The 27,798-nt window shown below is 45.1% G+C and overlaps 4 protein-coding genes, 1 long non-coding RNA gene and 1 pseudogene across 5 annotated transcripts; 4 read left to right on the top strand and 2 right to left on the bottom strand.

Annotated features, from left to right (window-relative positions):
* Window positions 6,545-8,092, bottom strand: LOC8085895. The gene is made up of 2 exons (XR_002454333.1): window positions 7,093-8,092; window positions 6,545-7,001 (listed from the first exon to the last, which is right to left on the bottom strand). It is a non-coding gene; the product is annotated as an uncharacterized LOC8085895 (long non-coding RNA).
* LOC8085894 (nuclear transcription factor Y subunit C-2) lies at window positions 9,335-10,182 on the top strand. Its single transcript, XM_002448754.2, has one exon. It carries the CDS (start codon window positions 9,538-9,540, stop codon window positions 9,922-9,924), a length of 387 nt encoding a protein of 128 aa, XP_002448799.1. The 5' UTR covers window positions 9,335-9,537; the 3' UTR covers window positions 9,925-10,182.
* LOC8085893 (pentatricopeptide repeat-containing protein At1g62260, mitochondrial) lies at window positions 11,075-13,436 on the top strand. Its single transcript, XM_021462717.1, has 2 exons — window positions 11,075-12,679; window positions 12,794-13,436. Exons 1-2 carry the CDS (start codon window positions 11,415-11,417, stop codon window positions 13,146-13,148), a joined length of 1,620 nt encoding a protein of 539 aa, XP_021318392.1. The 5' UTR covers window positions 11,075-11,414; the 3' UTR covers window positions 13,149-13,436.
* LOC8076486 (pre-mRNA cleavage factor Im 25 kDa subunit 2) lies at window positions 14,830-18,884 on the top strand. Its single transcript, XM_002448752.2, has 7 exons — window positions 14,830-15,290; window positions 16,300-16,345; window positions 16,511-16,604; window positions 16,706-16,779; window positions 17,530-17,616; window positions 17,694-17,804; window positions 18,533-18,884. The coding sequence occupies exons 1-7, from the start codon at window positions 15,166-15,168 to the stop codon at window positions 18,602-18,604; spliced, it is 609 nt and encodes a 202-aa protein (XP_002448797.1). The 5' UTR covers window positions 14,830-15,165; the 3' UTR covers window positions 18,605-18,884.
* LOC8085892 lies at window positions 21,509-23,813 on the bottom strand (annotated as a pseudogene).
* On the top strand, window positions 24,176-26,851 carry LOC8076485. The gene is made up of 3 exons (XM_002448751.2): window positions 24,176-24,489; window positions 25,011-25,231; window positions 26,008-26,851. The coding sequence occupies exons 1-3, from the start codon at window positions 24,225-24,227 to the stop codon at window positions 26,701-26,703; spliced, it is 1,182 nt and encodes a 393-aa protein (XP_002448796.1). The 5' UTR covers window positions 24,176-24,224; the 3' UTR covers window positions 26,704-26,851.

The following is a 27,798-nucleotide window of genomic DNA, read 5'->3' as shown; positions in this document are numbered from 1 at the left end:
CGGGACTTCACATAAGAAGTTAATTAGCTGAAGTCCCTCAGAGCCTGCTAGATAGGGCTTTAACGGCAGGATAGGGTAGACTCGCCACTTGGGGAGTCCTGTCTGTCTGTCGTTTGCACTGATCTTTTTACGGCATTTCTTTTTGCTTAGTTTATGTTAGCTCCCGTCTGATTCGTCAAAAATGTGTGGGTTTGACTGGCCTGTGGCCTCTACCTTTGTTCTTTGCCCTTGTGGACCTCCCATTTCGCCATTTGTTACTTGCTACTTGACCGAGCATCTCAGAATTCAGGATCCATCCTGCCACTTTGGATGCCATGCCATGCCTATCCAGCAGCAACCCTTTGAATTTGCGGTCGCTCGATTCATGCCTTCTTCGTTACTTGTGCCTTCTCAGCTTCTATGGACGGCATCACAACACACTGACATCGTGGATGAGTTTTGAGAGGCTACACTTGTGCGGTTTATATACACTTCAGTGCAGTTAGGCTCTACTCCCTCCGTTCGTAAAAGAAATACAACTGATAAAAGTAGTTTACATTTAACTAAATTTATAGTAAATACTATCATATTTACGGCTTTAAAATATTTATTATAAAAAATACATTTCATAATTAATCTAATAATATTTATTTGATATCATAAATAATGATATATTTTTATCTATAAATAATTATTCAAACTTAATAAGATACTAAATTATGACACCGTGGTAGAATTGTATCCTTTTCTGGGCGTGTCAATCCGTGCACAGGGAGAAGAAAGAGAGAGCAGTGAGCAGTAACAGTGAAGAGAAGGGAGTGAAAGACTAGAAGACAGCACGGCAGTTTCAGTAATTAGCTTTGTCCCGACTCTTGTCTTGTTGCGTTTGGATTTCCCTCAGTTCCGGGTACGTACTGGGAAATGATTACTAGTAGTCAAATGCACCGCCGGTTCACACACTCGGGTGACACCTATATTTAATCCACTTCACCAAAGCTTAAGTTAATATGCATGCATGCCTAAGTTAAATATATACTACTCAAACATGATGTGGAGTCTGATCGTAAAACAAATTGAAATGCATCATACAGTCATTAGTAAATCCCTAAACCTCTTATAACATTCAACTCTCAGACGAATTCAAACGCATAACTTGCTTGCTATTGCTAATGGAGTACGTGCAAATCACAAGTCGTACGTCCCAATAACCGCGCGCGCAGCAAATTCTACGTACGTTCCGCCGTGGCGCACCGTCATGTTTAAATTTGCTTGACAACGGGCGGGGCGGGTGCATTATTTTATTTTACACGGGTAATTTACCTCAAGCCTGGTACGTGTGCCTGTGGACTAGCGTGGAGATGGGACCATGGGGCAGGAGTACTGAAGCGATGGCGATACTAACACGGCACGCGCGCGTCCGTGCACCGGTGGGTGGGTCGGTCGGTCGGTCGATCCCATGCCCGGGCTCTGCTGTTCCCGTTCTTGCATTGGAACCAAACCAAACAAGCACTACTGGTTGCTCTTTTTGCTTCCGTGGCCGGCCAATGCTGCACCGCTTCCAGCTTGTTGCTTGCAGTTGCAGTGCATTTCGTGGTTTGCGTCTCCTCTCACTCCATCCATGCATCATGATCCATCCCTGCGCCTCGATCACGCAGACAGAGAGCCTGTCGCGTGTTTGCGTCTCCTGGCTTTGCTTTGCAGTGGCGGTGTCGTCCAAACAAGGGAGAATTAATCGACAGTACTACGTGCCTTTTGCACCGTCCTCGATCGAGTATCGTATGTGACGCGAGGCGAGGCGATTGAATGAAAAGTTGCAGAAAACGAACGAGGAGCGGGCGGCAGATCCCAGACCCAGAGCGCGCGACGGAGCATGCGTGTTTTGGTCATGCGTCCATGGCTGCTGCTGCCGCTGCCGCTGCCCGGGCCACCGGCGACGGCCAAACGCACCGCGCCCACCAACCGGACCCGTCGACCGCCCACCGCCCGCCGAAAGGAGAAAGCATTCATGGGCGTCCGCTGGTGCGGGTGCTGGTGCTGGTGCTGGAGACTGGAGTGGAGTACTAGTCGCGTCTCGTGCGACCCTGTTTCTACTAGCTGCCACTGTCAGGACAGATCAACACGTACTATCCCAGTATCCCTTTCCAGTTTCCACTCGGATCAGATCGTCTGCCGTCGTGGTACTGCGCAGCAGAATTTTCCTTTCCCCTTGGACAAATGTCGGCCCAATTAGACCCGGTGGCTATAAAAGCGCCTGATGCAAATACTGTCAGCGAGTCATAAAATTAATTCTGACTTGATAAATTCAAACAAACAGAGCTAGTTTTGAACTAAGACATCTGATCTGCCCACGATATCCACAAGTTTAACCCTTCATCTCGTGCGACCATTCTTTTCAGTTCCAAGAGATTGAAATTAACACCTCCTTATAATCATTTTTTTGGGACATACCTCATGTCCATGTCCCAAAGAAGATTATATATCTCGTTTTCATGGGTCAACCGATCTTAAATCTAAACAAAAAATCTAAGAACAAAAAAACCAATAACGCATATGAATATCGAATTAAAATCAGGTCACAGTTAACATATTTGGAGACACAAATATTAGTATTATTTTATATAAGAACAGGTCGAAGTTAAAATCAATTCACAAAAATCACTTCTTTTTCAACGGACCGAGTACGAATTAGATTCTCCAGGCTGGCAACCGGGAATGTCGGCCCGGTGTAAATCCTGGGCTGGTCAAGATGTCAACTCAGGCCTTGTTTACTTTCTAAAAAAATTTGCAAAACTTTTCAGATTTCCCGTCACATCGAATCTTTAGACGTATGCATAAAGTATTAAATATAGACGTAAATAAAAACTAATTACACAGTTTGGTCAGAATTGACGAGACGAATCTTTTGAGCCTAGTTAGTCCATAATTGGACAATATTTGTCAAATACAAACCAAACTGATATTATTCACATTTTGCAAAATATTCGAGGCTGGAACCTTGGATGAGGAGATGAGGAAACACTTGTCGTCTGATCTAAAATACTAGTCCTAGGTGCATACGCAGGCATGCAACACCATGCAGTCTGTCTGCATAATGGTTTCGGTAGAAACGTCACAGCACCAAGCACCTGCCCGTTTGGTACACCATGCAGTCTGTCTGCATAATGGATAATGCAGAAAGAGAATGCCCTCGGATCACTCTACTCTACCTGCTGGCACACGTCGTCGTATATATACTACAATACAATGCAAACAATTAAGCCTGGGCCATGGCAATTGAGGAGGAGGATGAGTAACTTGGAAGCCACCAGCCAAGAGCCAGCCGTAGCCATGAGAAGAGGGCAGACAAAGGCAAGACTCCCAGATGCCTGCTGTCTCCTCTCTGTCACCACGCACCACAATGGTTTTCTGTTTTTCTTGTGCTGAATGAGTGCTTTGCTTGCTTAAAGGCGTAGAATGGGAGTTGTTTAAGACTGTGGTGCATGGGGATTGGTCGTAGTAGTATGTAATAAACATCTATATATGCAGATCATGCTGTCACACATACGGCCTGCACGTAGCACCACCATCATTGCAGTGAGCACCAAGCTAGTGATAGTATTGTTGTGTCTCTAAGCTTGTTGAGCCCATAATTCAAGCAACCGGGAAGATAAAAGTAAAAAATAGCCCCAACTGCGTGCTTTAGCCGTTAGGCGAAGTGACGTGACATGATAAGAAGAGGACGGTCCAGTTTTGTCTGCCTTTGATCTGCTTGCTTGTCCGTGGAGGTGGAGCATGCAGCCGTGCAAGAACGAATAGGACGGCACACCACCTAAATATCTCATGGCCGTGTGTGTCTCCAGCTCCTATGATGGCAGTACTGCACCGTGTGTAAGGACGAAGGCCCCAGGGAGCAGGGGCACATATGAGCATGACTGCATGAGTATGACCAACCGCGCGCGTCTCTATTCTGTTATTATCTTTCTTTCTTTCAACAATAAAAGTCCTGTAAATCCACCAACACAAGGGAAACAGGAGGAATCCATCAAGTTTAGCCCTGTTCTTTAGCACTACTTCAGTGATACTTTTTTGTATAGGAATAATACTTTCTCTTGCAATAAATCAGTATCGGCATAAGCCAAATTTCAAGCATCATCATAAGCCAAATTTCTAAGACGATATCTGATTTGGTCTTGTTTAGTAGGGTTTATTTGCAAACGGCTTCATCTAAGAAGCCAGAAAAGCCAGAGACACTATATTTAGGTGGCTTCACCCTTCTAGTTTAGTTTTTTTTTAAAAAAAACGGTTTCTCCCTTTTGCAGCTTCTTTCAGAGCCGTTTTATAAGCTAGCATTTGGGTTGGCGAGTCTAAAAAACCTGAAACCCCTTGCCTTGAGAAATCCTGCCAAAGAGCCAAAGGGGGTTTAGCCGGTGATAATTACCAGTGATGTAATGATGTCAGGTTCTTCAGTCATCACCTAAGGTGGAACAAGAGCATGCATCTAGACATTCAAAAGGTTGATGGTTTCAATCAATTCTCCTAGAAAAAAGAGAGAGACAGAAAGAAAAGAAATAAGGAGCCATTTTGAGAGTTCCTTTCCTCTTAAGAAAAACAGTGGAAATATATAGTATGCTGTGCTACAAAGGGATCGGAGCACTGCTGGTGGCTTGGGTTGCATGCATGTACACATATACAACTGTGAACTGTCCATGTACTGTATTGAAGGCACGCATGTGGTCACTTTGGTCCAGCTCCCTTTGGTCTGGTCTAGGTCTCCCTCCTTGCATTGCATTGCATTGCCTCCTTTCGGTCTCTGACGTTGGCCTCTTTTAATACCTGCTCATCTCATCCTCCATGGATACACGGATCGGAGCTAGAACCAGCATCAGCAAACTAGCGTTGGGACCTGACCTGCCTTATATTAGATCCTGCAGCGAATGGTCCCCTGCCGGCTGTTAACAACCAGAGCCAGCCACAGCCATCCATCACCCCACCCCACCCCACCCCACCCCTCCTCTCTCGACTACCTTCTTCCCTTTTGCTGCTTTTCAGCTTGCACTTTCATATCCATCCCAGTGGTGGCTGGCACCCGTCAAATTTAAAATTCAGAGGCTCGGGTGCATGCTGACTGAGACTCACTAGTGGGTCAGTCTATGCAAATGCAACGCTAGCTACGGTGCATGCATGTTGCATTGCCAGCGTGATTAGAATGCACTAGGAGCACAATTACTCCCTCCTGTCCTAAAAAAGGACGTTATATTCTTGTCGTTTCTTAAGTCAATAAATCTCAAGTTCAATCAAATATATGCAAATTAAAAAAACATTAGTATTTATGATGCACAACAAGCGTCACCTATAATATGTTTTTTACAAACCCAGTGAAATATAAGAAAGTATAACTTAGTCTATGTCTAAAATGCAATTCTTTTTTTGGAACAGAAACAGTGATGGAAGATAATCTTAAAAAATTTTGGAAATTAAAGGAGGCCCAAGTTGCTGATGTACACACTTTTGGGCTAGCACTAGAACAGCAAACAGCTGGGAGAAGAGAAAGATTGGACATGGAATGGTGATGGATCGGAGAGAGGAGAAGAGTTGGGCACGTACGTACTCCCATTTCTAGGAGGGAGGAGGACAAATAGAAATCGGCCCATCTGCCAATGAATGCTGCTTGTATCATACATACTACTGATTCATAACATCATAGTCATAGCAGTATGAAGTACTACATGACAATTCAACCAGTATTCAGATTGCAGATCGATCACTTCTGAACCCTCGAGATGAATGAATAAGGCAGCAGTGGAAAGCCAAGAACGGGAGACGATCCCAGCCTCTGCTTTGCTGCCTGCGAATGATTATGATTCTCTCTGGTCGCCGTGGCCGTCGCTGTCGCCGCAAGAGCAGGACGGGTGGGTGGCTCTGGTCAGTCAGGCCAGGCCACGCGTTTTCCCTCGGTGACCGATGCCCTGCAGCAGCAGCAGTCTCAACTCCTCAAGAGGATGGCGGACAGGGACAGCAGCTGATTGGAGGCAGTCAGGCAGGCAGACAATGGTAATCGTGAGACATCTCCTCACATTATCGTGAGACATCTCCTCACAGGACAATATAAGAGGAACAATATAAGCATAACCACCAGGCCTCCTCATCTGTCCCTCATGCCGATTATATTGAGGCCTTGTTTAGTTCCCTAAAAATTTTGCAAAATTTTTCAGATTTCCCGTCACATCGAATCTTTAGACGTATGCATGGAGTATTAAATATAGATAAAAATAAAAACTAATTGCACAGTTTAGTCGGAATTGACGAGACGAATCTTTTGAGCCTAGTTAGTCCATGATTGAACAATATTTGTCAAATACAAACGAAATTGCTATAGTGCTCATTTTACCAAAAATTTTGGAACTAAACAAGGCCTGAGTGGCATCAAGTGTGTGATGATCCGACTAGTAAAGTACAGGAGGGCTTTGGAAATCAAGTGACAGCAGCACGCATGCATATATTCAGTTCGATCAATTTCATGGACCAAGGATGGTTGGCTTTGGCTCTTTGATACTACAATCAATTGTGAGGATCTGGAGGACTTGAGAAAAAATAACATGGAACAATGGATTGCAGTAACAATATCAGGGAATCTAAGACTGAAGTCAACCCGTTACAGTCTTACAGGCACTCATGAAACTACTGCCACTATTCTAGGGTTCTAGACATCCATGTCTGCGATAAAAGATAAAGATACAGTGATACACATTCAGATCAAATCCCAGCTGGTTACATACTGCTAGGATGCTTAAGTTAAGCATACAAGTTTAAAGGAAACTTCGTAGGAAAAATAAAAGCAGGACAGCACCCCTTCTTGGAGGAGTGTCATATTGGCTCCCGGCTTGTTGCTTGCTTCGACTAACCGATTTACTGAACAGATGTAGGACTTGTCTCGCTGAATCCTATCATGCATCTGATCAACAGACTAACAATGTAGAATTACTCACTTGCCTCGGTGAATCTATCATGCACCTCATCAACAGACAACAGGCTGACATCTCTACCTGCAGAAACAGCAAATCCGTCATACAAGGAAACTTTTACTTCAAAGCATCATGCATATGGATTAGAAACTTTCAGGCTCATGAGGCTCACAAGACAGCAGTACGTGCAGTCATGAAGCTTGAGTAAGGATAAATTTTGTTGTAGCGAATTTCTTCAGACACCTTCATACACTTCATGGACTCCAGGTTGAACATGAGTACATGACAATGCCAGTATGTGTCCACAGGAAGATCACATTGTTCTCCTCCTCAAACCACACTATTCTCAACGCCGGCCAATACAACTGTACAAGTTCTAGTGGGAGAGGCATGTCCAGCAAAACAGCTTTAAGCAGCACCCACTTTGCAGCACTGCTAAGAACTGTATCCCACACCCAAAATTGGATGGTGTGCTCATATTCATCTAACATGACAATACAAAGGAGACCATCCTTCGTCATGAACAGATATCTGCAATCATATTCATAGCCTCTCCACAGTACATCAATGATAGCAAAGGCCTGTGTTTGCAAATCATAACCAAGGATTCCGACATCCTCGTGGAACCAGGAAAATGGATTGCCACAACAAGGGTGTCAAGGGACCGCATAGTACATCAGCTGAGGTGGTAGCTTGACTTCGCTGGTTGATATGGCGGACCGGTGGCCGGTCATGACATCGAGCACTTGTAACTTGGACCCTCTCCTGCATAGGACCAGCGCGCGGAAGGGACGCGGTCCGGAGGGTTCAGCGTGGGCAAGAATCTGCCGTATGGGTCGAAGAAGCCGAGGAGGGGAGGCGTGCCGTGGTGCGCGCGGAAGCGGCGGAGGAAATGGGGATCGGTGACGACGCGGCGCCAGGACTTGCAGACAGCTTCGGCGCAGGGGAGGGAGCAAGGCCGCGGCGGGAGGCGGAGAAGGAACTCGGCGAGGAGGTCCTCGTCGTCCAGCGGGGTCGCCGGCGGCGGCGGGGGCGCATCTGAAGAGGAGGAAAGGTCGCCTCACCTGAACCAATCGATCGAATCGAATCGAGGAGCAGCGAGGGCGCGGGCAGAACTAGAATTAGTTTCACCCCGTGCGTACGGGGGCCGGCGGGCGGCGGTGTGCGGTGGCGATTTCCTGTCCTTGTCGGCTCCGGTTCCGTTCGTCGTTTGGCGCTGCAGCTGCGACTTGCTTGCGGCCCGGTTCGGCCCAATAAGTCCAGTCCAGCCTGCCAAGCCCAGCGGACGCCTTAAGAGGCCCAACTGACCGCGGTGGCTGCATACCATTACCAACGGGCGTTGCGGGCCAGCAATAGCAAGCGCGCAGCCGCAGCGTCTGGGGCAATGAACAGGCTGAAGAGACAATTCAGCACTTGTTCATTATTTGCCCTTTTGCATCAGAAGCATGGGAAACCATCAATTTGATTGTCAACCTGGAGTTACTGCCATTACAAAACCTAGAAATCCTCAGAGCACAGATCACTCAAGACTTCTTCATGGAAATCATCATCCTCTTCTGCTGGGCAATCTGGATGAGCAGAAATAACTTCATCTTCAGAGAGTTGACACCTTCAATTCAGGGTTGCAAAAGAATTTTCAAGTCTGAGTTCCTCTGATTGCTATGCAGAGCAAAGATACTTCCCCAAAATTCAAGAATGGTTAGACAACCTAATGTAATCTGGAGGCCGATGATTTGGGCTATGCTCTTTTTTAGTTTTCCCTTCCTAGTTCCATAATCTTCCCCACCCTTCTTGCTTCTCTTGCTATGCTTTTTTCTTTCTTACACTTGTATCTGAACCTTGCTGTTTTTATTTATTTATGTCTCTACAGTAGGGGCTCCTTGCCCGTCATGATCTTTCAAAAAAAAAAGTATCCTAGTCATCCTAACCGACAGCAATGAACGAGGAGGAGGATGTAGTCCTGTGCTAGTTTAGTGATACTCCTATCTCAGAGCTTCACTGTGTTTCAGCCTCACTTCCTAGTCCCTAAGGAACTATCGTAGCAAACTATTTAAACCAAAAAAAAAAACTAAAAAAACGCTTTGCAAGCAAAGGACACGCTCCCACTGGCCGCCTCAGCTCCTGACCGATTCGGTCCTCCCCTCTCTCGCCGTCTTTCTCTGGGCGACAAGTGCTGCCTGCTGCGTGATGCAAGCAAAGGGGCCCAGCGCAAGGATGCAAGCAACAACGAACGTCCAAATACACCCAGAAAGCTCAAATTATTTTCTACTCCCCTATACGTATGTACGTACACCATCGCAGCAGCCATCTCTCCCGTTTGTTTATTAATTATTCCAATCGGCCGGCCGGCCGTCCGCCACCACCTCCATTGCCGGCCTTGGGCAGCGACGACCAAGCGATGCGACGCATGCACCACGCCACGCGCTCCTCGATCCACCTCTCGCAGTGTCAAACATCACATGCGTGTATATAAGACACGCACCCCCTCCTTCAATTCATCCAATCTCGACCGGCCGGTGAAACTTAGTAACGACCTGTGATAGATCTCGTTGCACCGGCGATCGATCGGCGACGTACGGCGCGCGGCGGGCGGTAGCACACAGCAAAGAAAGAAGCCATGAGGCAGGCGAGGCCGTACTCGGGGATCTTCTGCGGCGGGGTGTCGGCGCGGACGGGGCCGCACGCGCTGCCGCTGGCGCGCATCAAGAAGATCATGAAGCGCTCCGCGGGGGAGACCGCGGACGGCGGCGCCAGGATGATCTCCGGCGAGGCGCCCGTGGTGTTCTCCAAGGCGTGCGAGCTCTTCGTCGCCGAGCTCACGCGCCGCGCCTGGGCCGCCACGCTCGACGGCAAGCGCCGCACCGTGCACAGGGAGGACGTCGCCACGGCCGTGCACAACACCGACCTCTTCGACTTCCTCGTCGACGTCGTCACGGCGGACACTGCCGGCGGCGACGACGACGTGCACGATGACGACAACGTCGGCGACGGCGCCCTGGGGTAATAACCAAGCTAGCTCTGGAGACGAATTTTCCAGTACTGCGTGCTCCGGCCGGCTTGTGGTTGTGGCTAAGAAAACCACACCTATATATGCCGTATGTCTATTTGTGCTGCGAAAGAGGGACGACGATGCTCGATCTGATTCTGATGCAGTGACTTGTTGTAACTTCTTTCATGCAAATCCTATGCATGCAGTGGCATGTTGTTGTTACTAGGTAGTACTGTACTATTGAATGAATGAAACTGGGCATTTGCTACTGGATCACATGCTGACATACGTACTCATTTGCCATTGGAGATCTTTGTTAGGAGATATTTCTTTCGAAGGAAGACTTTCATCTTAGCATGTTTCTGATTAGATAAAGAGGAGACGAGGACATCTATCTTAGAAGTAGGCCTATGACAATTCACCATTTTTAAAAAATAATCCGTGCCTTGTCAAATTTTTTTGGGTGTTTCTGCCTTGTCTCCGGTAGTTGTCCATGACCTGAAACTGAAAGCAGCAGATCCAAACGGCACACGCAGCCGGACCCGTGACAGTTTATGTGTGCAAGCCACAACAAGGGCTCAGGCACCCTGAGGTTAGGCAGTAGTGGCGGTATGTAATTTCAGGCTTCCATGTTCAGGTAGACATGCGCCATTGAAGGTGGGGTGGGGGGTGGTTTTTTACTCTTAGGGCATATGCTTTCACATCCATCATCGTTGAATTTGCACTGAGAACTGTGCACAAACACATCTCAACGCAGATTTGTATCGTATTGAGATATATGTGTCCACACTTCTTAATGCAAATCTAATAATGATAGATGGATGTAAGAGCATATGCCCCTTAGGGCAGATTTAACTTTACCCAATTACAAGTCATTACACAAATGTTTCAACACAAATAGTTGTATGATCTGAAGTTTTTCCCGATGCCTTATTTAGTTTCATCCAAAAGCTAAAATCTTTTTAAGAATCTCTATCACATCGAATATTGCGACACATGCATGGAGCATTAAATATAAATAAAAAATAACTAATTATATAGTTTGTCTGTAATTTGTGAGACGAATCTTTTGAGCCTGGTTAGTACATGATTGGACAATATATTACCAAATGCAAACGAAAGTGTTATATTACCCAAAAACTTTTCACCCAGAACTGAATTGTGCAAACGCAGAGCTGCAGGATGAAATTCAGAATAGTTGTAGGATCTGAACTTTTCCTGAATTCAAACATGTTTGGTCAGCGAACCCAAGAAGCACAGCACCGTCTGAAAATTCACATGGAACAAGACACTCGCAGTTGGCACGCTCCCGATTTCAGTTTCATGCTTTCAGCACACGATCCGGCACAATGCGAATGGCGAGGCCCATCGGATCGCACCCTGGAATCGCAGACGCCGATGAGCCACTGAGTCGGTGACCCCAACATCCCGTGTCAGCGACCCAATTCGTCCACCCCGGCCTTCTCCCGCCGCCGCCCCCGGCGGCCGGCCGCCGCAGCCTGCCTATGAGCATCCAACTCTCATCCCGCCTACCGAGCCTCCTCAAGGACTGCGCCAGCAAGCGGCAGTTCGACCAGATCCATGGCCTGTTCGTCACCTCTCCCTCCCTCCGCCGCCTCCTCCCTGGCCTCCCGGCGCTGCTCGTCCGCCGCGCCACCGAGCTCGGCGACACGGCCCACGCGGACTTGCTCTTCTCCTCGTTCCGGGAGACCGAGCCCACCGGTCCCGGCGCGGTCGCGCTCTACAACGCCATGATCCGGGGGTGCGCTTACCACGGGCCCCACGAGGGCGCGCTCGAGCTGTTCGCCGAAATGCCGCGCCGTGCCCGTGGGGAGGGCCTCGCCCCGGACAGCTTCACCTACCCGCACGTTGTGGACGCGTGCGCGAGGCTGCGGATGTGGCGGGCCGCCGAGGCGGTGCACTGCCGCGTGCTCAAGGAGGGGCTCGCCGCCGTGCCAGCCGTCAGCAGCTCGCTGCTCGCGTTCTACGTCGCCCGCGGGTCGCTGGGTGACGCCCGGCGGGTGTTCGACGGCTTCCGTGACAAGTCCATCGGCCTCTCCAACCGGATGGTGTCGGTGTACGTCAGGGCCGGAGACGTGACGAGCGCGCGGGAGGTGTTCGACGCGATGGAGACCAGGGACGTCGTGTCCTGGAACGCGATGCTCACCGCGTACGTCAGGACGGCGGACATCGTGGCGGCCAAGGAGCTGTTCGCGGCGATGCCGGTGAAGAACGTCATATCGTGGACGACGATGATCAGGGCGCTGTCTGACGCGGGGGATTTTGCCGGCATGAGGGGACTGTTCGACCGGATGCCTGAGAGGAACCTGGTGTCATGGAACTGCATCCTCTCGAGTTACACCAGGCACGGAAGATTCTGGCAGGCGCTCCAGATGTTTCCCCGGATGCTGCTTGAAGGTCTCAACCCAGACAGCTTCACCGTCGTCTCGGTTCTCTCGGCTTGCGAGAACTTGAGGAAGCTGAGGCTCGGCAGATGGATCCATGCAAACCTAGTGACTCCGGCGCTCCAGGTCCATGCTGAGGTTGGAACAGCCTTGGTGGAGATGTACGCCATGTGCGGCGATGTGGCCCGGGCATTCGTTGTCTTCCTCAAGATGTACAGCAAGGATGTCTTCTCGTGGAACGTTATGATCAGAGCCCTCGCTGTGCATAGACGAGCTGACGACGCGCTCAGGCTGTTTGGTGTCATGAGGAAACAAGGGTTCGGGCCCAACCATTTCACCTTCATGGGCGTCCTGCTGGCGTGCAGGTACGGGTCTCTCGTCGACGAAGGCCGCAGGATGTTTGACATGATGCAGAAGGAGTATTGCATTCCGCCGTCGTTGCAGCACTACACTTGCTTGATCGATCTGCTCTCCTGCAGCGGCCATGTCGACGAAGCCGTGACCGTGCTGCAGGGCATGCCTTGTCGACCTGATTCTGACGTCTGGAGGGCGCTGCTTGGCGGGTGTAGGATTGAAGCTGACCTCGGATCAGCCAAGGAGGCGATAGCAGATGGGCATGTTTGGATTCCTTGCCGAGTACTGTATCGCCTCACCGAGCTAGACATCCAAACTGGCGGCATGTTCCACAAGAGAGCCAAATCGGCTCTCCCGGGTCGGCAAGAATCTCGGGGCCTGTGCCATCCGGGTGAGACGAGGCGAGGGAACCTTGCGAAAGTTCCAAGCACGCCCGTAGTGGAGTCAGCTGGTAATGAGATGTGTGTGTCATTGACATGAACTCAGATGCTGTGTATGACAACCTTGATTTGACTGTCGAATAAGCTGACTCTTTTGGTTTTCTTGGGTCCGGTTTTGACTCTTTTTGTTTTGACTGAAATATGAAAACTCACAGGAAGTTTTCATGGTTCGTTCCTGAAGGCTTGCAATGGCAAGTGCGTAGGCAAGGTCGCAAAGAGAGAAATGTGGCTTTGCAGTGCCAAATTGGGCTGCTGCTTGCCTGCTTGTACTTGGGAAACACAAGTTAGGCCTTGTTTAGTTCGCAAAAATTTTCAAGATTCTTCGTCACATCGAATCTTTGGTCGCATGCATAGAGCATTAAATATAGATAAAAATAAAAACTAATTGTACAGTTTACCTGTAATTTATGAGATAAATTTTTTGAGCCTAGTTACTCCATGATTCGACAATGTTTGTCAAATAAAAACGAAAATGCTACTGTAGCCAAAAACCAAAGTTTTTGCCAACTAAACAAGGCCTTAGCAAGAATAACAGATTGCACTTTGTAAGAGCAGCTGCAGCCCACCTCTTAAACAAGTCCCTATTCTAAATCTAGGGATTTGATCTAAAAAAATCAACTCCAACCCACCTCCTACTTGGACTCCCACTTTCCATATCTTCCCAAATTATAGTTTCAGCCCCTCACATCTAGAACCCCCTATCTAGTGGGTCCCACCCACTTTCCTCTTCCCACCCATAAATCAAGACAATAATTACAAATGGTGGAGTTGATGTATGATTTGTCAATGACAGGTGGGTCCCATGTGAGATAAGAACTTGGTATGTTTTTTTCATTGGAATTGGGTCTTAATTTGAGCCCCTACTTTTTTTTATCATAGCTTGTAAATAAAAGTTTAAGAGCTTAATTTAGAGACTTGGAATGGAGTTGCTCTAAAATAGTGTTTATAATGATGATTTGTGGACTTTGAGCATCAAATTCCGTTTAACATGGTACTCCTGTTCTCATATGCATCACAGCTTTTTGAAGCATCCATATGTAACAGAGCAGTGCTACTACTGTGCTATGACTGTCTTTGGCTCACAAACAGTCACTATATGAATGAAAACCGTTCCTTTCTTTTTTCCTTTTTCTTTAGAGAGAGAGAGAGAGAGAGAATCCAATCGAATTGTAAAGTGCTACCTGATTTGGAAATTGATCTTTTATGTAGTATTTGATCAGTTTTCATAATCCAACATAAATCATCCCCTGAAAGCCTGCATTGGGAAATTGCCAATTGGGTTGCTGCTGTACTTGCTCGAAGTCAGCAAGAGTGGCAGATTGCATTTTTAATTTCTTAACAAGTGGATTGCGATTTGTGAGCATCATAATTCCATATACCCAATCCAATCGTCAAGCGCTACCTGATTTGGAATCGGGACTATATTTTGGTCATTTTTCATAAATCAAATACAGTGAAAATTCATACTTTTTTAAGTTTGATTAGAAATATATCAAATAATATCAATATTTGTATCTACAAATAAGTATATTATGAAAATATATTTCATACTCAATCTAATGATACATATTACATATAATAAATATATTATTATATTTTTGTATATATTTAGTCAAATTTTTAAAAGAACTCATCTCTCATGTATATTTATTCGTGGATGGAAAAAGTAAGCGTTTATACTAACCCACAATTTAAAAACAAAAACAAAAAGACAAAAACGTAAAAGTTTAATTCCTGCAGTCCTGCTAGGCTACTACGACTACGAGACACCACCGGCAATCGAACAAGTTGACTGGAACGGCTTCGAGATGGATCGGACGGTTCACGTTAACAGCTGCCGGTGTCTCGGACCATCCTGTCCATCCCTCTATAGAGGAAGCCGTGTCCAGTTGTGATCGAGACCCTTCGCAACGCCTCCCCTAACCGCCGGCCAATTCGACCAGAGCCCAGCAGCCACTGCTCCGCCGCCACCCCGCCGCCTCCGGCGACCGCCGGACCCCGAGGAGGAGTAGGAGAGGGGAGATCTCGCTCGCTCGATCCAAGGAGGTGGGGACAAGATGGTGAGCTCCTCGTCGCCGGTGGTGAATGTGTACCCGCTCGCCAACTACACGTTCGGCACCAAGGAGCCCAAGATGGAGAAGGACACCTCCGTCGCCGACCGCCTCGCCCGTATGAAGGTCAAGTAAGTGCGCTCCGCCCGTGCTTGGTGCGGACCCCCGCCGCCGCCACGACCCAAACCCTAAGTTTCGTGCACTCGCCGGGAACCCTAAACCCTAGCACTCAGATCACAAAACTACTTGGTTTAGTTTCCAAGTTGGCGCGGAGAGTTGCTTGAACTGGAGAGTAGCAGGCAACGTTTCCGAGTCTATGTACTGTTGGCAGCTATGTTGTTGCACGTTCCCGAATCATTTCTGTAAATTACTTGAATGTGGACATATAGCGTTGACATGGCTCCTTAAAGGAAAAAAATAGTTGTCGATATATGAAAACATAGTATTGAGGTTGCATTTTGTTGGTTCTTTTATCTTGTTTGTTGAAGTTTTCAGTTGAGTGGAGAGTATATTAGGTGGTGGGTAGCAGGGTTTTACAGTACCTTTTGGAGAACAGCAGAGGCAGACATTTAGAATGCTTTAGTTTTGAAATTAGGACATTTCCCTGCCTGCTTTAGGCTGTTACTTTCAAGTAGACAATTATTGGATGCCTATTTTGTTGTCTGCAGCGGGTTAACTGTACCGGCATAAATTGCTAATACTTGGTGAATAGTTCCAGTCTTTCATGTTTTAGTCGTTGTATAGGACGAATCTTTCTAGCCAGTCATTCTATTATCATGATTCATGAGGCAATTCTTTAATTGTTTGAGCACGCCACAAATAGCTTTACCACACAACTGTATCTGTAAAGGCAATGGTGCAGAGTTTCATTAGGTCAAATACACCAGAAAGGAAGTGAATTTTTAAAATTTGCCTTTTTCATTCGGTCATTTGTAACAAACAATATGGTAATTAACGTGGAAATCTATTTTTTTCTGATAGATGCCCATACTCCTGTGTTCTAAACAGTGGCTCAATATTTATTTGTCTTCTATAAAAACATTCTCCAAAAGTCAGGCTCTCTTAGTAGTTATCTTCTTGTAAGCTTTGTTCCACCCAATGCAACATAAGTTAATCGCCACTCACTTCTGTGTATGACAGCTACATGAAAGAAGGAATGCGCACAAGTGTTGAAGCAATCCTATTGGTATGTACCTTTTTCATCCCATCAGTATTTCCTTAAAAGACTCCTTTTGCATGAAAATGCCAAATTTTTTGTGAACTTAAGTACTTTATGATAGTCAACCTATGAACGAACTTTTTAACTTGAAAAAAAAAACCTAAAATCTTCACTTGCCACTATCCTACATAGGTGCAAGAGCACAACCACCCTCACATACTGCTCCTGCAAATTGGAAATACATTTTGCAAACTTCCTGGTGGACGGTTGAAGCCTGGAGAAAATGGTGAGTATATGTGCCCAACTTCTGTCTGATCCATTCTAATGCTAACCGTATCTGGTTATGTATATATTTACTGACTCATGTGACTGGACTGATGCTTGCAGAAATTGAGGGTTTGAAAAGAAAGTTGTGCAGCAAACTTGCTGTGAACTCGCCTTCCTTTCCACCTAACTGGCAGGTAATGCATTAAAAAAAAAGAGAGATTTGAGAGAGTTTGTTATCTGTTAGTCATTTAGTCATGTCATTCTTGAATTTATCATAAGTTGTATCTGACCGTTTTCTAGTTTATAATATCATGCTGAATGGTATTATCTACATGGTTGCCTAGAAGATCAGAAACCTTTTCATCCCGACATATCTGATTCATATAGGATGATTTAATGTTAATCTGGAAAAGGAGAAAATGCATTGCTTATCCAGGATTTTTGCTTTCCTCAACTCACTATTTATCTTCCTCTCTGTTGCCCTTTTGTTGTTTAGGGCATATAGATAGCAAACCTATAGCTCTGGCCTCTGGGTGTTCTATATTGTAGTATGCATAAGTGGAAACAATGGCATAGTTGGTTATTTGCACATTATCAGCATCACAGGCTTCAAAGATGTGGCACACAAACTGGAATACCCTCCTTATTGTGGTGCTTCCATCTCACTTCACATAGAAAAAATTATGTAGAAGTATCATGTATCATGTATGTTGGTAGATATGGTGAACTTTCATCATAAGATGGAAGTTAAGGACTCAGTATGTTACCACATATATGATCAAATACTTAGTATATACCTGACTGACCATAGTAAGTTTCTGGGTACTGCTTCCTGTTCTACATGCCGTTAAAAATATTGTATGATGTGTTTGATAGGTTGAGCTAGGGCAGCATAAATCTCTTCCCATAGTTAAAAAAGGGTGTAACATGCTTGTCACTTCCAGATTGGAGAGTGTGTTGCTGTGTGGTGGAGACCGAACTTTGAGACTGTGATGTATCCTTACTGCCCTCCACATATCACCAAGCCCAAGGTACATTGTTGCTTTGGGATCATTTCTTACCTGTGCTGTTAGGATCAGATAATTGGAATGACCAGTTTGTTGAACAGGAATGCAAGAAACTTTTCATTGTTCACCTGTCCGAAAGAGAGTATTTTGCTGTTCCAAGGAATTTGAAACTGCTTGCTGTCCCACTGTTTGAACTCTACGACAATGTTCAGGTAATGTACCATTCATAATCCGTTGTTGATGATGTCCGATGGAAACTTTGGGAACCTTTAGTCATCCATTGAGTTCTGGAGAAGGGCAGTAAATCTAGATCTTAAAGTGGAGATTCCACAAGCATTTTTTTTACCTATTTTGTTCTGGTTAACTTTGTTTGTTTTCTATTACCTCCGTTCCAAATATCAGTTACTTTAGCTTTGTCCTAAATCAAACTTCTCTAACTTTAACTTTGACTGAGTTTGTAGAACCACAAACATCTACAACATAAATTAGTTCCACTAAATTCTCCATAAAATGTCTTGATAGTGCATTTATTTGAACTTGTATATGTTAAAGAAATTTTTTTACTTAAGATTTGTTCGAAGCTAGAGAAATTTGACTTATTAGTTAGGACAAAGCTAAAGTGACATAAATTGGAGCAGAGGGACTATCTCTTTGCTTGCTTTGTCACTTCTGTAATCTACATCACACTGGTTCCCGCAAAGTTTACTTGGCACTTAACTATTTATATATATAATAAGAAAGCAATATTGTGTTTATGCAGTTTATTGATATTGAGACCGATCCTTTCTTGTGAGCCTTTCCAGCCACCACTGTTGTACATGGTTTTCCTTCTTTTGTTTGGCCATAATCATTGGTGTTAATCTGTTATTGTGTAGTGCCTTCAAGTTTCAAGAATTTGTTAAAATTTGTTTCTGAAAATTGTTTCGTTACATTAATGCAGCGATATGGGCCTGTCATCTCCACCATCCCGCAGCAGCTTTCTAGGTTTCAGTTCAACATGGTGAGCTCTTAGGGTGATGACATGACAGCTTATGTGGCCAAGGCAGCTCTTCTGTTGACCTCTGTTGAGAACTTGAGATGGATCATTGACATGCTGAGCTAGCTGATGAACGTACCCTGACTGATTTTATTTCATTGTGCTGGATTTTTTTAATCTAGATTACTACTATCTAGACATGTATTTCTGATTGTATTTTTGTTGAATATTCTGTTATATGTTGCATCCGAGGAGCAGATCCAGTGTAGGACATATATGTACACACCTGATAGCTTTTTATTTTTATTTTTTTTAATATCGAAGTTAGTAAGCATATGCATGTAACTGGATCAGATCCGGATGGGAGGGGCGTACCACGTAGTGACTGACGTAGATGCTCGTCGCCGGCGAAGGGCCTGACGAAGTGGGAAATAGGTAAAAAAGACACGATAGAGGATGTGAACGCAACGACGCCAATGGACCATGTTTTCTCCAATTTCCTCTTTTTTTTTTTCTGTTTTCATTGTTATAATAATCTTTGTGGTTAGTTTATAACAATCCTCATCTTTCCCTGTATATATACTTGCGCTAGAAAGCCTAGAATATAGCATGTTATTTTTACTGCTACCTTGCGCTAGAATAGGCCACACGGTTAGCGTTACCTCCAAATCAACGAGCAATCTCAATTGTGCTCTGGAGATTTTTCTCAACGAAGACCATCCGCACGGCAACGGCTCTGGCTCCTCTACTTGACGTCTGCTCGTCGCGTCCGTCTATGGTGCAGCTCCTCCGGCTCCGGAGACAGAGCTCCGCGGAGGCAGGACCGAAGCACAACAAAACAGGCCTAATGTATACGCGCAATCCTCAAATCAACGGTATCTGAAATGCCATGCCAGTGCATTTGCGCTCTGGGATCGGGGAGCAGGCTGCTTGTTCTACGCCATGAGATAAGGTGGACGTACGCAACCTTTCAACTCCGAGCTTAGGCATTTTATACGAGACAACAAGTAGTACGCTTGTCATTAGCCAAAAACTAAGTGATGATTTGGAATTTTCTAAATCCGTATCTTATAATTTTTGACTAGCTTGAAGGTAATAGGAATATATATATGTTTGTCTAAACATAGTTTTAGAAAAGTCGTAAGACCTACTATGTCATGTGTGGATCAGATGTAAACATAGTTTCGCAAACGAAATTTGAAACGGCTGACCTTAGACAAACCCAAATCAGAACTTAATTATTTGTGGCTAGTGGGAGTAGGTAGAGCTTTTATAACAACTTTGACATGTGGTAACCGGTAAGCATATGGCACATGACCAGCTGAAGAACTTAGGTCCCTGTTTAGCTTCATCCCGTGCACTATATGAAAGGAGCAGTTTTTTTTATCTCTATTCTTAAAACGGATTAGGAGCTAATGAAAAGCCAATTTTTCCCTTCGACGGCCTCCTTGGTACTGTAGTAAGAAGCCCAAGTTGTTTGGAGCCGTAGCAAAAATGAGGTCTTATATCTAGTGTATTTATATTTCCTTAGCCTTATCCCAATAGAGTACGTACTCTCTATCTCGCTCATTGTGTTGACTGTTGAGGAACCAAGTGATTGAAAACATATTGCATTTCTATATTATTTTCATCACAGGGCAAACATTTCGAGTGTTTAGGCTCTGTTTAGTTCCCCACCCAAAATTTTTTCATCCATCCCATCGAATCTTTGGACACGTGCATGGAATATTAAATGTAGATAAAAAAATAAACTAATTACACAGTTTGGTTGAAAATCGTGAGACGAATCTTTTAAGCCTAGTTAGTCTAGGGTTAGCCTTAAGTGCTACAGTAACCCACATGTGCTAATGCCAGATTAATTATGCTTAATAGATTTGTCTTGTAGTTTCCTGACGAGATATGTAATTTGTTTTTTTTATTAGTTTCTAAAAATCATTCCCGACATCCTTCCGACATATTCGATGTGACACACATAAAATTTTCATCCTCAGACTAAACAGGACCTTAGACACACGTCTCTTTTTCTATTGGGACTGGGAGGATGAGCACGTGGACTTTCAGAGCAGCAAGGCTAGCTGTGTGTTTGGTGCAACTGGAGGGCTGTTTCTACCTCTTGACATGCTTTAGGTGACCTCTTGGAGGATAGTAGAATCAACATGACCTCAGCCGTAACCACAATCATCATTCTTCCTATCTGTCCTATTGCTCATATCGTTTTGTTGCTATCATATAGTATGCACAAATAAAATAATCACGTCACTCGTTTCTACTCCATGAAATGAAGACTAGTTTCTAGTTACGACTTACGAGTAAAAAAAACACAGCAAAAGCTGCTGCTGCAAATCGTAGAAAGTGACCAGTCAATTGTACTCTGCAATAGGCACCATCTAATAATTCCTCACCAAAAGTTTCTGTAACAATTAAGTGGCTCTTAGCTTAATCTTACATGCATTGGCGGATACATTCAACCAAAAACTTGAGAAGCTCACTGAGAGCAAGTTTAATAATACAATCCACTTGCTGCCTGTAAGGTTTTTTGCAGCCTTCTCCCAGCCCACCCATACAATAGTTAGCTATTCACTATTAATACATGGCCTACTTGTCTCTCTCACAAAGTTTTTTGGTTCCTGTGCCTAGGCTGGCTGCTTACAGCCCGCTTCTCCTCTCTCTCCTCCACCTCAACATTTAGCCAGCTTACAGCCCATTATAATACTTGCTCTGATATAAGCTCCAAAAAAGGCATTTCATGACTTCATGACTTATAGCACATAGACTTCACATTTTTTAACTTCATGGCTTCATGATTTAGCACATAGACCTTAAATTAATTGTCTTCTGGAAACTCTCCCGTCCAAGGTGTATATGGAAAAGAACCTTCTATAAATGGCTGGATACCCATACCTGTTCCATAATATTTTGGGCAAAGGTTGCCCAAGTCTTGGACTTTTCTGGTACTTAAATGGTATGCCACTCCTCGGGTAACGTGTGACCCAAGAACACAACCTCCTTGTAAGGATGAAATCCAAGGAAAATAGTACCACCATGGACATGCAAAATGTTCCTATCTTTAGCATCTATGACATTATCATTGTCCGAGTCCCATTCAAATTTCTGTTCCTCGATTGCCTCACTGTTCTCATCTCCATACGAACCGGGATCATTATAGTAATTAATATCTTGTAAGGTCCAGGGTCCATCTATATGCTCAGATAATGGTCCTGGCACAAACCAAATATGATGCTTTGCCACCCACTTCATTTTGCCATATGATTCATCAAGAATGTAAACTAGGCCTGGATGCTCGACGAACGCACAGTAAATCCCCTTCTGTGATCGGCCCATATATAGATTTGAATGATGTGTCTGTCCCATATCATCTACTGGTGGTTTAATTATTTGGTACTTAGCATCTGACAATGATATTCTGCAAATATTGGTAAATTGGGAAACATTAGTACACAATAAAATATAATAACACTATCAATAATGAAATACAAAATAAGTGTGACTACCTCATAACAAAGTTGGTTTGGCAAAGTACATAAAGTACCCCCAGCCAGTAGACGGCGCTGTGCTGAAAATTTGGAAAATCCCGTCTTGTGTTGGTCAAGGTTTCTGCAGCTTCTCCTTCTCGAACAAATGACCTGTCCCCCCATTGCTTTGTCCTTGTTGAGAAAACATGAAGGATGCATGGTGACGGTGGCCATTCCGTTCCCTCTATTGTAGGAGCTAATTCAGTGCAATGGCGGATGAGACAATCATAGGGGATTTGGAATACTTCGAAGTGTGACGACAAGGTAGGGTCAAAAGCAAGGTACAAATTGTCTAGGTAATTCATGCCTCGATGTGGGATTGGAAGTGGGGGCAACTGCACCCACTGTTGTGTGGCCGGGTTAAGTACATAATACTGCTGTGTGGCCAGGTAATCCATATAGCCATGAAGCAAGAGGAGACCATTGCAGTGGTCCCTAATTATAGAGGTACGAGGCAAATAGTTAAAGTTTCCAGATACCGTGGGGCCTGTCGAGGGGCGGGACAAGAACTCTGACAAGATTAGGTCATGGAAGTTGATGAATATGCCACCTACTGAGTGTGGGAGAAAGTCCACACGCAGAAGGCGATGAGCATCAATGATGGTATGCCAGGCTTTGCAGACACAGCGAGATATGGCGAGGCCGCGTGGTGCAAGGCGACGGAGGATGTCTGTAAGCACATCTTCAGGTAGCTGATCTTCCATGCCTGTATCTGCACAATGAAAGAAAGATTTTTTTTTTTTCTGAATAGAAAGAAAGAAAGAAAAAAGAACAGAAGGGGTGGGGGACAATGTTTGCAAGGAATTTATTTGGGTGGTACTAGCTCATAACTTTTTGGATGATTTCAGATTGTACTGTGCAGGAGTGTTTTTTTAGAATTTTGTTTGTTGCTTATACCAATATCCAAGCAATACTAATTGGCTGCTATTCATGGAGTTTCAGCTAGTGATCTGTGCTAGGATAAGAGTCCTCAATCCCAGATATGTGGTCAGCAACAGTACCAACATGATTTTCCTAATATGTATGTTGTAATTTATGAAATTGAATCGTATGTAGAAATGATCTTGTAGAGCAACACCATCCTACAAACTGATAATGTTCATGCGAAATGATACATGCTTTTCAGGAGAAGAGCAATTCATGCGAAATGATATATGCTTTTCAAAGGTGAGTGTGCGCTCGTGTTTGTGAGCGTCTACGTCTATATAACTGGGTCTCGTAAAAAAAAAAAGAACAGTGCAGAAACCTAGATGGATGCAGAAAATAAGCCACTAATGCCTTTTTTTTTATCTCTATCACCAGTAGTGCAGTACGTACGCACGCGAAGGGGACGTCAACAACACTTAAGAACATGTCAACATGTAAACGACGTAGATTCTTGATCTTGATAATGATAAGGAACCTCTTCCTATCGGCTTTGATTTGTTCTTCATTTTACAAACCAAAAGTGATTTGAGTAAAGATATATGCACACTGTTAACTAAAAATCGCTAGCAAATGCCAAAAATGCTGTAAATCAGAATTCATAACATATTGACACATTCACATTCCAATATCCAATCCCTTACATTTCATCTTTCGTGACTTACTGCGATTCTGACGCTTGGACGCTTGGTCCTGCCGACTGCCGTCCTGGTGGCCTGGGCAGTGGCTTGGTCGTCCGGACGTCCGGTGTCCTGGCTGCCGCCGTCCGTCGGTCGGACCGTGGGGCTCCGCCTCCGGCCCTAGCACCTAGGGCCCAGGCCCCAGCCGGCTGCAGCCGCCGCCGCCAGAAGCCCCGCGGCCGTCGCCTGCCACCAAGAGCCCGGGCACCGTGCCGGCACGCGCGCCGCCGGGAGTGGGCAACAAAACTGGATCCGTCACAGGATTGGAGAATTTGGCGTTAGCGATCAGAGAAGGGGGCACGCACGGGCGTGCGTGCGTGTCGCTTGATGGGCCCTGCTGGGCGGCCTGGAGATAGGAAAGTACTAGGCCAAAGTAGCTAACCCGCACGCATCGACAACCCAGTCCTTTTTTGGACAGAAGAAGAAGAAAAAGAACTCAATTTAGGTTTCGATCGGCCGCGGCGGCGCCGGCGGAGGCGAGGAATCCAATCAATCGTCGTTAGCGGCGGTGGTGCAGCGATGGAGATAGGCATGAGACCCGTGGAAGCGGCGCCGGATGAGGAGAGGATAACAGCGGAGGTGAGGGTGCGTACGGTGGCTGTTGTTGCGGCGGAGAGGGCGGCGCATCATATGAGGCTGGAGGAAAGGAGGATGGCAGAAAGGGGTTTACAGGAAGAAGACGGAGAGGATGTGGAGTACGACTTCTTCGCCGTCGAGGCTAGCCAGTTTAGGGAGACATGGAACCAGCGATATTCGAGCTACTACGGTTGCTTCGAAGACACTAGTAAGTTGTTTTTCGCTCTGCCAAATCCATGGAGCCTCTCTCTAATTTGCAATTGGCAGCTCGATCCCCTATTGCTGTGGCTGGCCGGTAGCCTGTTCTATCCTGGCGTCGTTTTCTCCTATCCCTCAACAATTGAAGATAATCATACTATTATCAATTTTGTCCTTTTGGCCTAGAATAGCAGGTGGTTTTGCCCAGCAAGGTTAACAAGAAATATGAATGTTTGGCTCTATGCCGGACATTCCAAGTTGTGTAAAGGATCCAATCACATATTCCGTCCTTTATATGTGCTAGCATGGATGGATCACAACTTCACGATTATACAAACTTATAACAGTGATATATAGTAGTTAAGATGCCATCTTTATCTTTGTATATGCATTCATTGTGTTTTGAGCTCAGACATCTACAGATTATGTCTATTGCATTGTGACATGACAAAAGTTAATCAACTTAAAACACCGAATCGTCGCTGATCGATGGACTCCTTAGTAACTTATTCTAAATTAATCTACTTGCAGCAAAGATCCCAAACAAGCGTTTCACGTACATGAAGCCTCATGACCATGCTATGCCAAGAACTACCCTGCAGGTCTTTTCACTCAAAATCGCAAAGCTGAGAGTGCCTTCACAGTGGCCGCTTCAGGTGTTTGGGATGGTTGCCATACGTGACTGCGTCGATCACAATCGCAATATCATCTTTGACCGCGCAAGAGACAACTGCCAAACCGTTACCCGAGAGGTTTGTATATATTATTTGTTTCTTACTGGCTGCTAGTCATTCAATTCCTTGATTGATAATGCTTCTTGCTTTAATTTCCTGCCTGATGAGGCAATCATATTTTAATTTCTGATGACCGAGGGATTGCTGATACTGAATCTGACATGTTGGTGGGTTTGATACTTTGATAATTTATTTTCCCACAACAGGAATCCTGAATTTCATTACTTAAAGCAACGAAATTCGTTGAAAACACAGCAAGGTCAAAGTCTGCATGCATGGCTTAACCAGAATTTTCAAAACAGAAGGTTTGACAATATATGAAAGGAGCAAAAACAATTTACTAATCAAATTGGCACTCTTGTTAGATTGAACTAATTACTTTTTTGACACATTGGAGTTATTACATAATATAGGGAGCACATGCACGTTGTGTCAGGGATATGGTGAGTGCCCAGCTAGGAGGTTGTCCTGCAAACTTGTACATGACTCTGGCTCACTCCCTGTCCCTCCAATCTGTTATTATAAGCTAAAGTAGCATACCTGAGTTAATATATTTAATCATGGCTGATATCTTCTGAGTTGTCTTGAAAACGGCACATGCATGATTATATGCACACAGCAAATTTGCTGTTTTTTACATGTCAATGTTGCATGGAACAAATGTTCTGTATCAGCTTTTTCTGTTGTTTACTTTGCGTTTACAATGTTGGTTTGCAAAATGCTCTGTATTGTTTTATTAGCCTCTTGGTTCACTTCAATTTACTTAACATTATTTGGTGGTGTTGCATATGTAGGATCCATATTTGAAACTGACCGGCCCTACACGTTCTGTTGTGGTGTTGGACCCTGCGACCTTTGAGGTTGATCTGAAAGTTAAGGGTACTACTGAGTCTGAGGATCAATGGTTGAGTTTTCTAGCTGTAACTTACCGCCACTTCTCTCGGTTTGACTCGCACCTTCTGGAAAGGGATTATGCTAGCAAGCTTAGCGAACTACAGTTTCAACTTGGCTCTATTATTTATTCAGTGGAGGCAACAATCGAGGTGCGAATTACTAGTGGATCATGGCCACATGGTTTACGAGCCCAGTTTACTGCCGGTACAGCCAGCATACCTGGTGCAGAACTCATCTTACTAGATTCTGGTGACCATGGAGTGCCAGTTGCTGAAATTGGAAGACGTATTGAGCTTTCGCGTTGTGTTGCATCTGTTGAAGTTGATGGCGAGCTGAGGGTTCGTGTGAAGGCATTTCTAGGTGATAAGATTGTGGTAAACAGAGTGAAGGCTTTTAAGTCTCGCACAACTGGTGTAAGCAACGAGAGTCTTAGGGTTCACTTCGACAGAGAGATTTCCCAGGCTCAGACAGCTGATGAAGGTGAGATTTCCAAGGCTAATACAGCTGGTAAAGGCGTCGGGCCTCTTGGGGTTGACTTCCTTGGCTGCTGCACATTTGGTTTTAATATCTCCTGGTCGGTTATTTCGTCACGGTGATTGTCGTTTCTGTTGTATCCCATTCATTAGTACATGATACATGATATTGTGATATGAGGTGTCTGGAATAGATCGAGTTGTTTTTTTTTCCCTTCTTTTTCGCCTGGGTGTGACAATTTTCAAGAGATGGTGCCGTCTTTTTTTTTTATGGTGATTGCCGATATGTCGATATCCATTACACGTCGAGATTTGCTTGAATCAGAAAACTAAATAATTATTTGGAAGACCTCTTGGCGGCCTGCCTTCATTCACATTTAGTCTTATCGCCTATTATATCAACTCAGCTTCAATTAGAATGGAGAGATGAAGCAGCAAGCCCTAATTCCACCAGCGCCTTTGCTTAAAAAAAGATACACAAACTTTGCCAACGGTTTAAGCCATTAGGATCAATAGAGAGGGAGATTAATGAGTGCCAACCTGTCAGTCAATAGCCTTCGTCAGTAAGTCAGTGGTATTTACCTATCATGCATTGGCTCTCAACCGCCTTCGTCTATAAACAACCTTCGTTAGTTATTGGCCTTCGTCAGTCACCTTCGTCAGTGAATAGCGTCCGTCAGTTGTTGGCCTTCGTTAGTGAATAGTGTCCGTCAATTGTTGGCCTTCGACAGTGAAAAGCCTTCATCAATTATTGGCCTTCATCAGTTATTTGCCTTCATTGTTGAACGACCTTCATCAATTATTGGCCTTCATCAGTTGGCAGCCTTCGTCAGTTGGTAGCCTTTGTCATTCAACAACCTTTGCCAGTCAGTAGCCTTCGTCAGTAAGTCAATGGTATTCACTTGTCATTGGTTCTCAACAGCCTTCATTAGTAAATAGCCTTCGTCTGCAAACAACCTTCGTCAGTTGTTGGCCTTCGTCTGTAATTAGCCTTCGTCAATTATTGGTCTTCGTCAGTAAACAACCTTTGTCTGCAAGCAACCTTTGTTAGTTGTTGGCCTTTGTCAGTTATTGGCCTTCGTTAGTAAACAACCTTCATCTTCAAACAACCTTCATCAGTTGGCAACCTGCGTCATTTAGCAGTCTTTGTCTGTCGGCAGCCTTCGTCATTCAGCAGCCTTCGTCTGTCGGCAGCCTTCGTCATTCAGCAACCTTCAT

Source organism: Sorghum bicolor, chromosome 6, assembly GCF_000003195.3.
Source record: "Sorghum bicolor cultivar BTx623 chromosome 6, Sorghum_bicolor_NCBIv3, whole genome shotgun sequence".
NCBI lineage: Eukaryota > Viridiplantae > Streptophyta > Magnoliopsida > Poales > Poaceae > Sorghum > Sorghum bicolor.
The sequence above is the reverse complement of the archived record's forward strand: the minus strand, read 5'-3'. Positions and strand labels throughout refer to the sequence as shown.

Bases quoted from the DNA above. Each gene is read 5' to 3' on its own strand.
- LOC8085893 (XM_021462717.1), top strand. From the start codon at position 11,415: ATGAGCATCCAACTCTCATCCCGCCTACCGAGCCTCCTCAAGGACTGC. The intron at 12,680-12,793 runs GTACGGGTCTCT...GCTCTCCTGCAG, and splicing joins GGCGTCCTGCTGGCGTGCAG to CGGCCATGTCGACGAAGCCG.
- LOC8085894 (XM_002448754.2), top strand. From the start codon at position 9,538: ATGAGGCAGGCGAGGCCGTACTCGGGGATCTTCTGCGGCGGGGTGTCG.
- LOC8076485 (XM_002448751.2), top strand. From the start codon at position 24,225: ATGGAGATAGGCATGAGACCCGTGGAAGCGGCGCCGGATGAGGAGAGG. The intron at 24,490-25,010 runs GTAAGTTGTTTT...ATCTACTTGCAG, and splicing joins CGGTTGCTTCGAAGACACTA to CAAAGATCCCAAACAAGCGT. The intron at 25,232-26,007 runs GTTTGTATATAT...TTGCATATGTAG, and splicing joins GCCAAACCGTTACCCGAGAG to GATCCATATTTGAAACTGAC.
- LOC8076486 (XM_002448752.2), top strand. From the start codon at position 15,166: ATGGTGAGCTCCTCGTCGCCGGTGGTGAATGTGTACCCGCTCGCCAAC. The intron at 16,780-17,529 runs GTAATGCATTAA...TGTCACTTCCAG, and splicing joins CCTTTCCACCTAACTGGCAG to ATTGGAGAGTGTGTTGCTGT. The intron at 17,805-18,532 runs GTAATGTACCAT...ACATTAATGCAG, and splicing joins AACTCTACGACAATGTTCAG to CGATATGGGCCTGTCATCTC.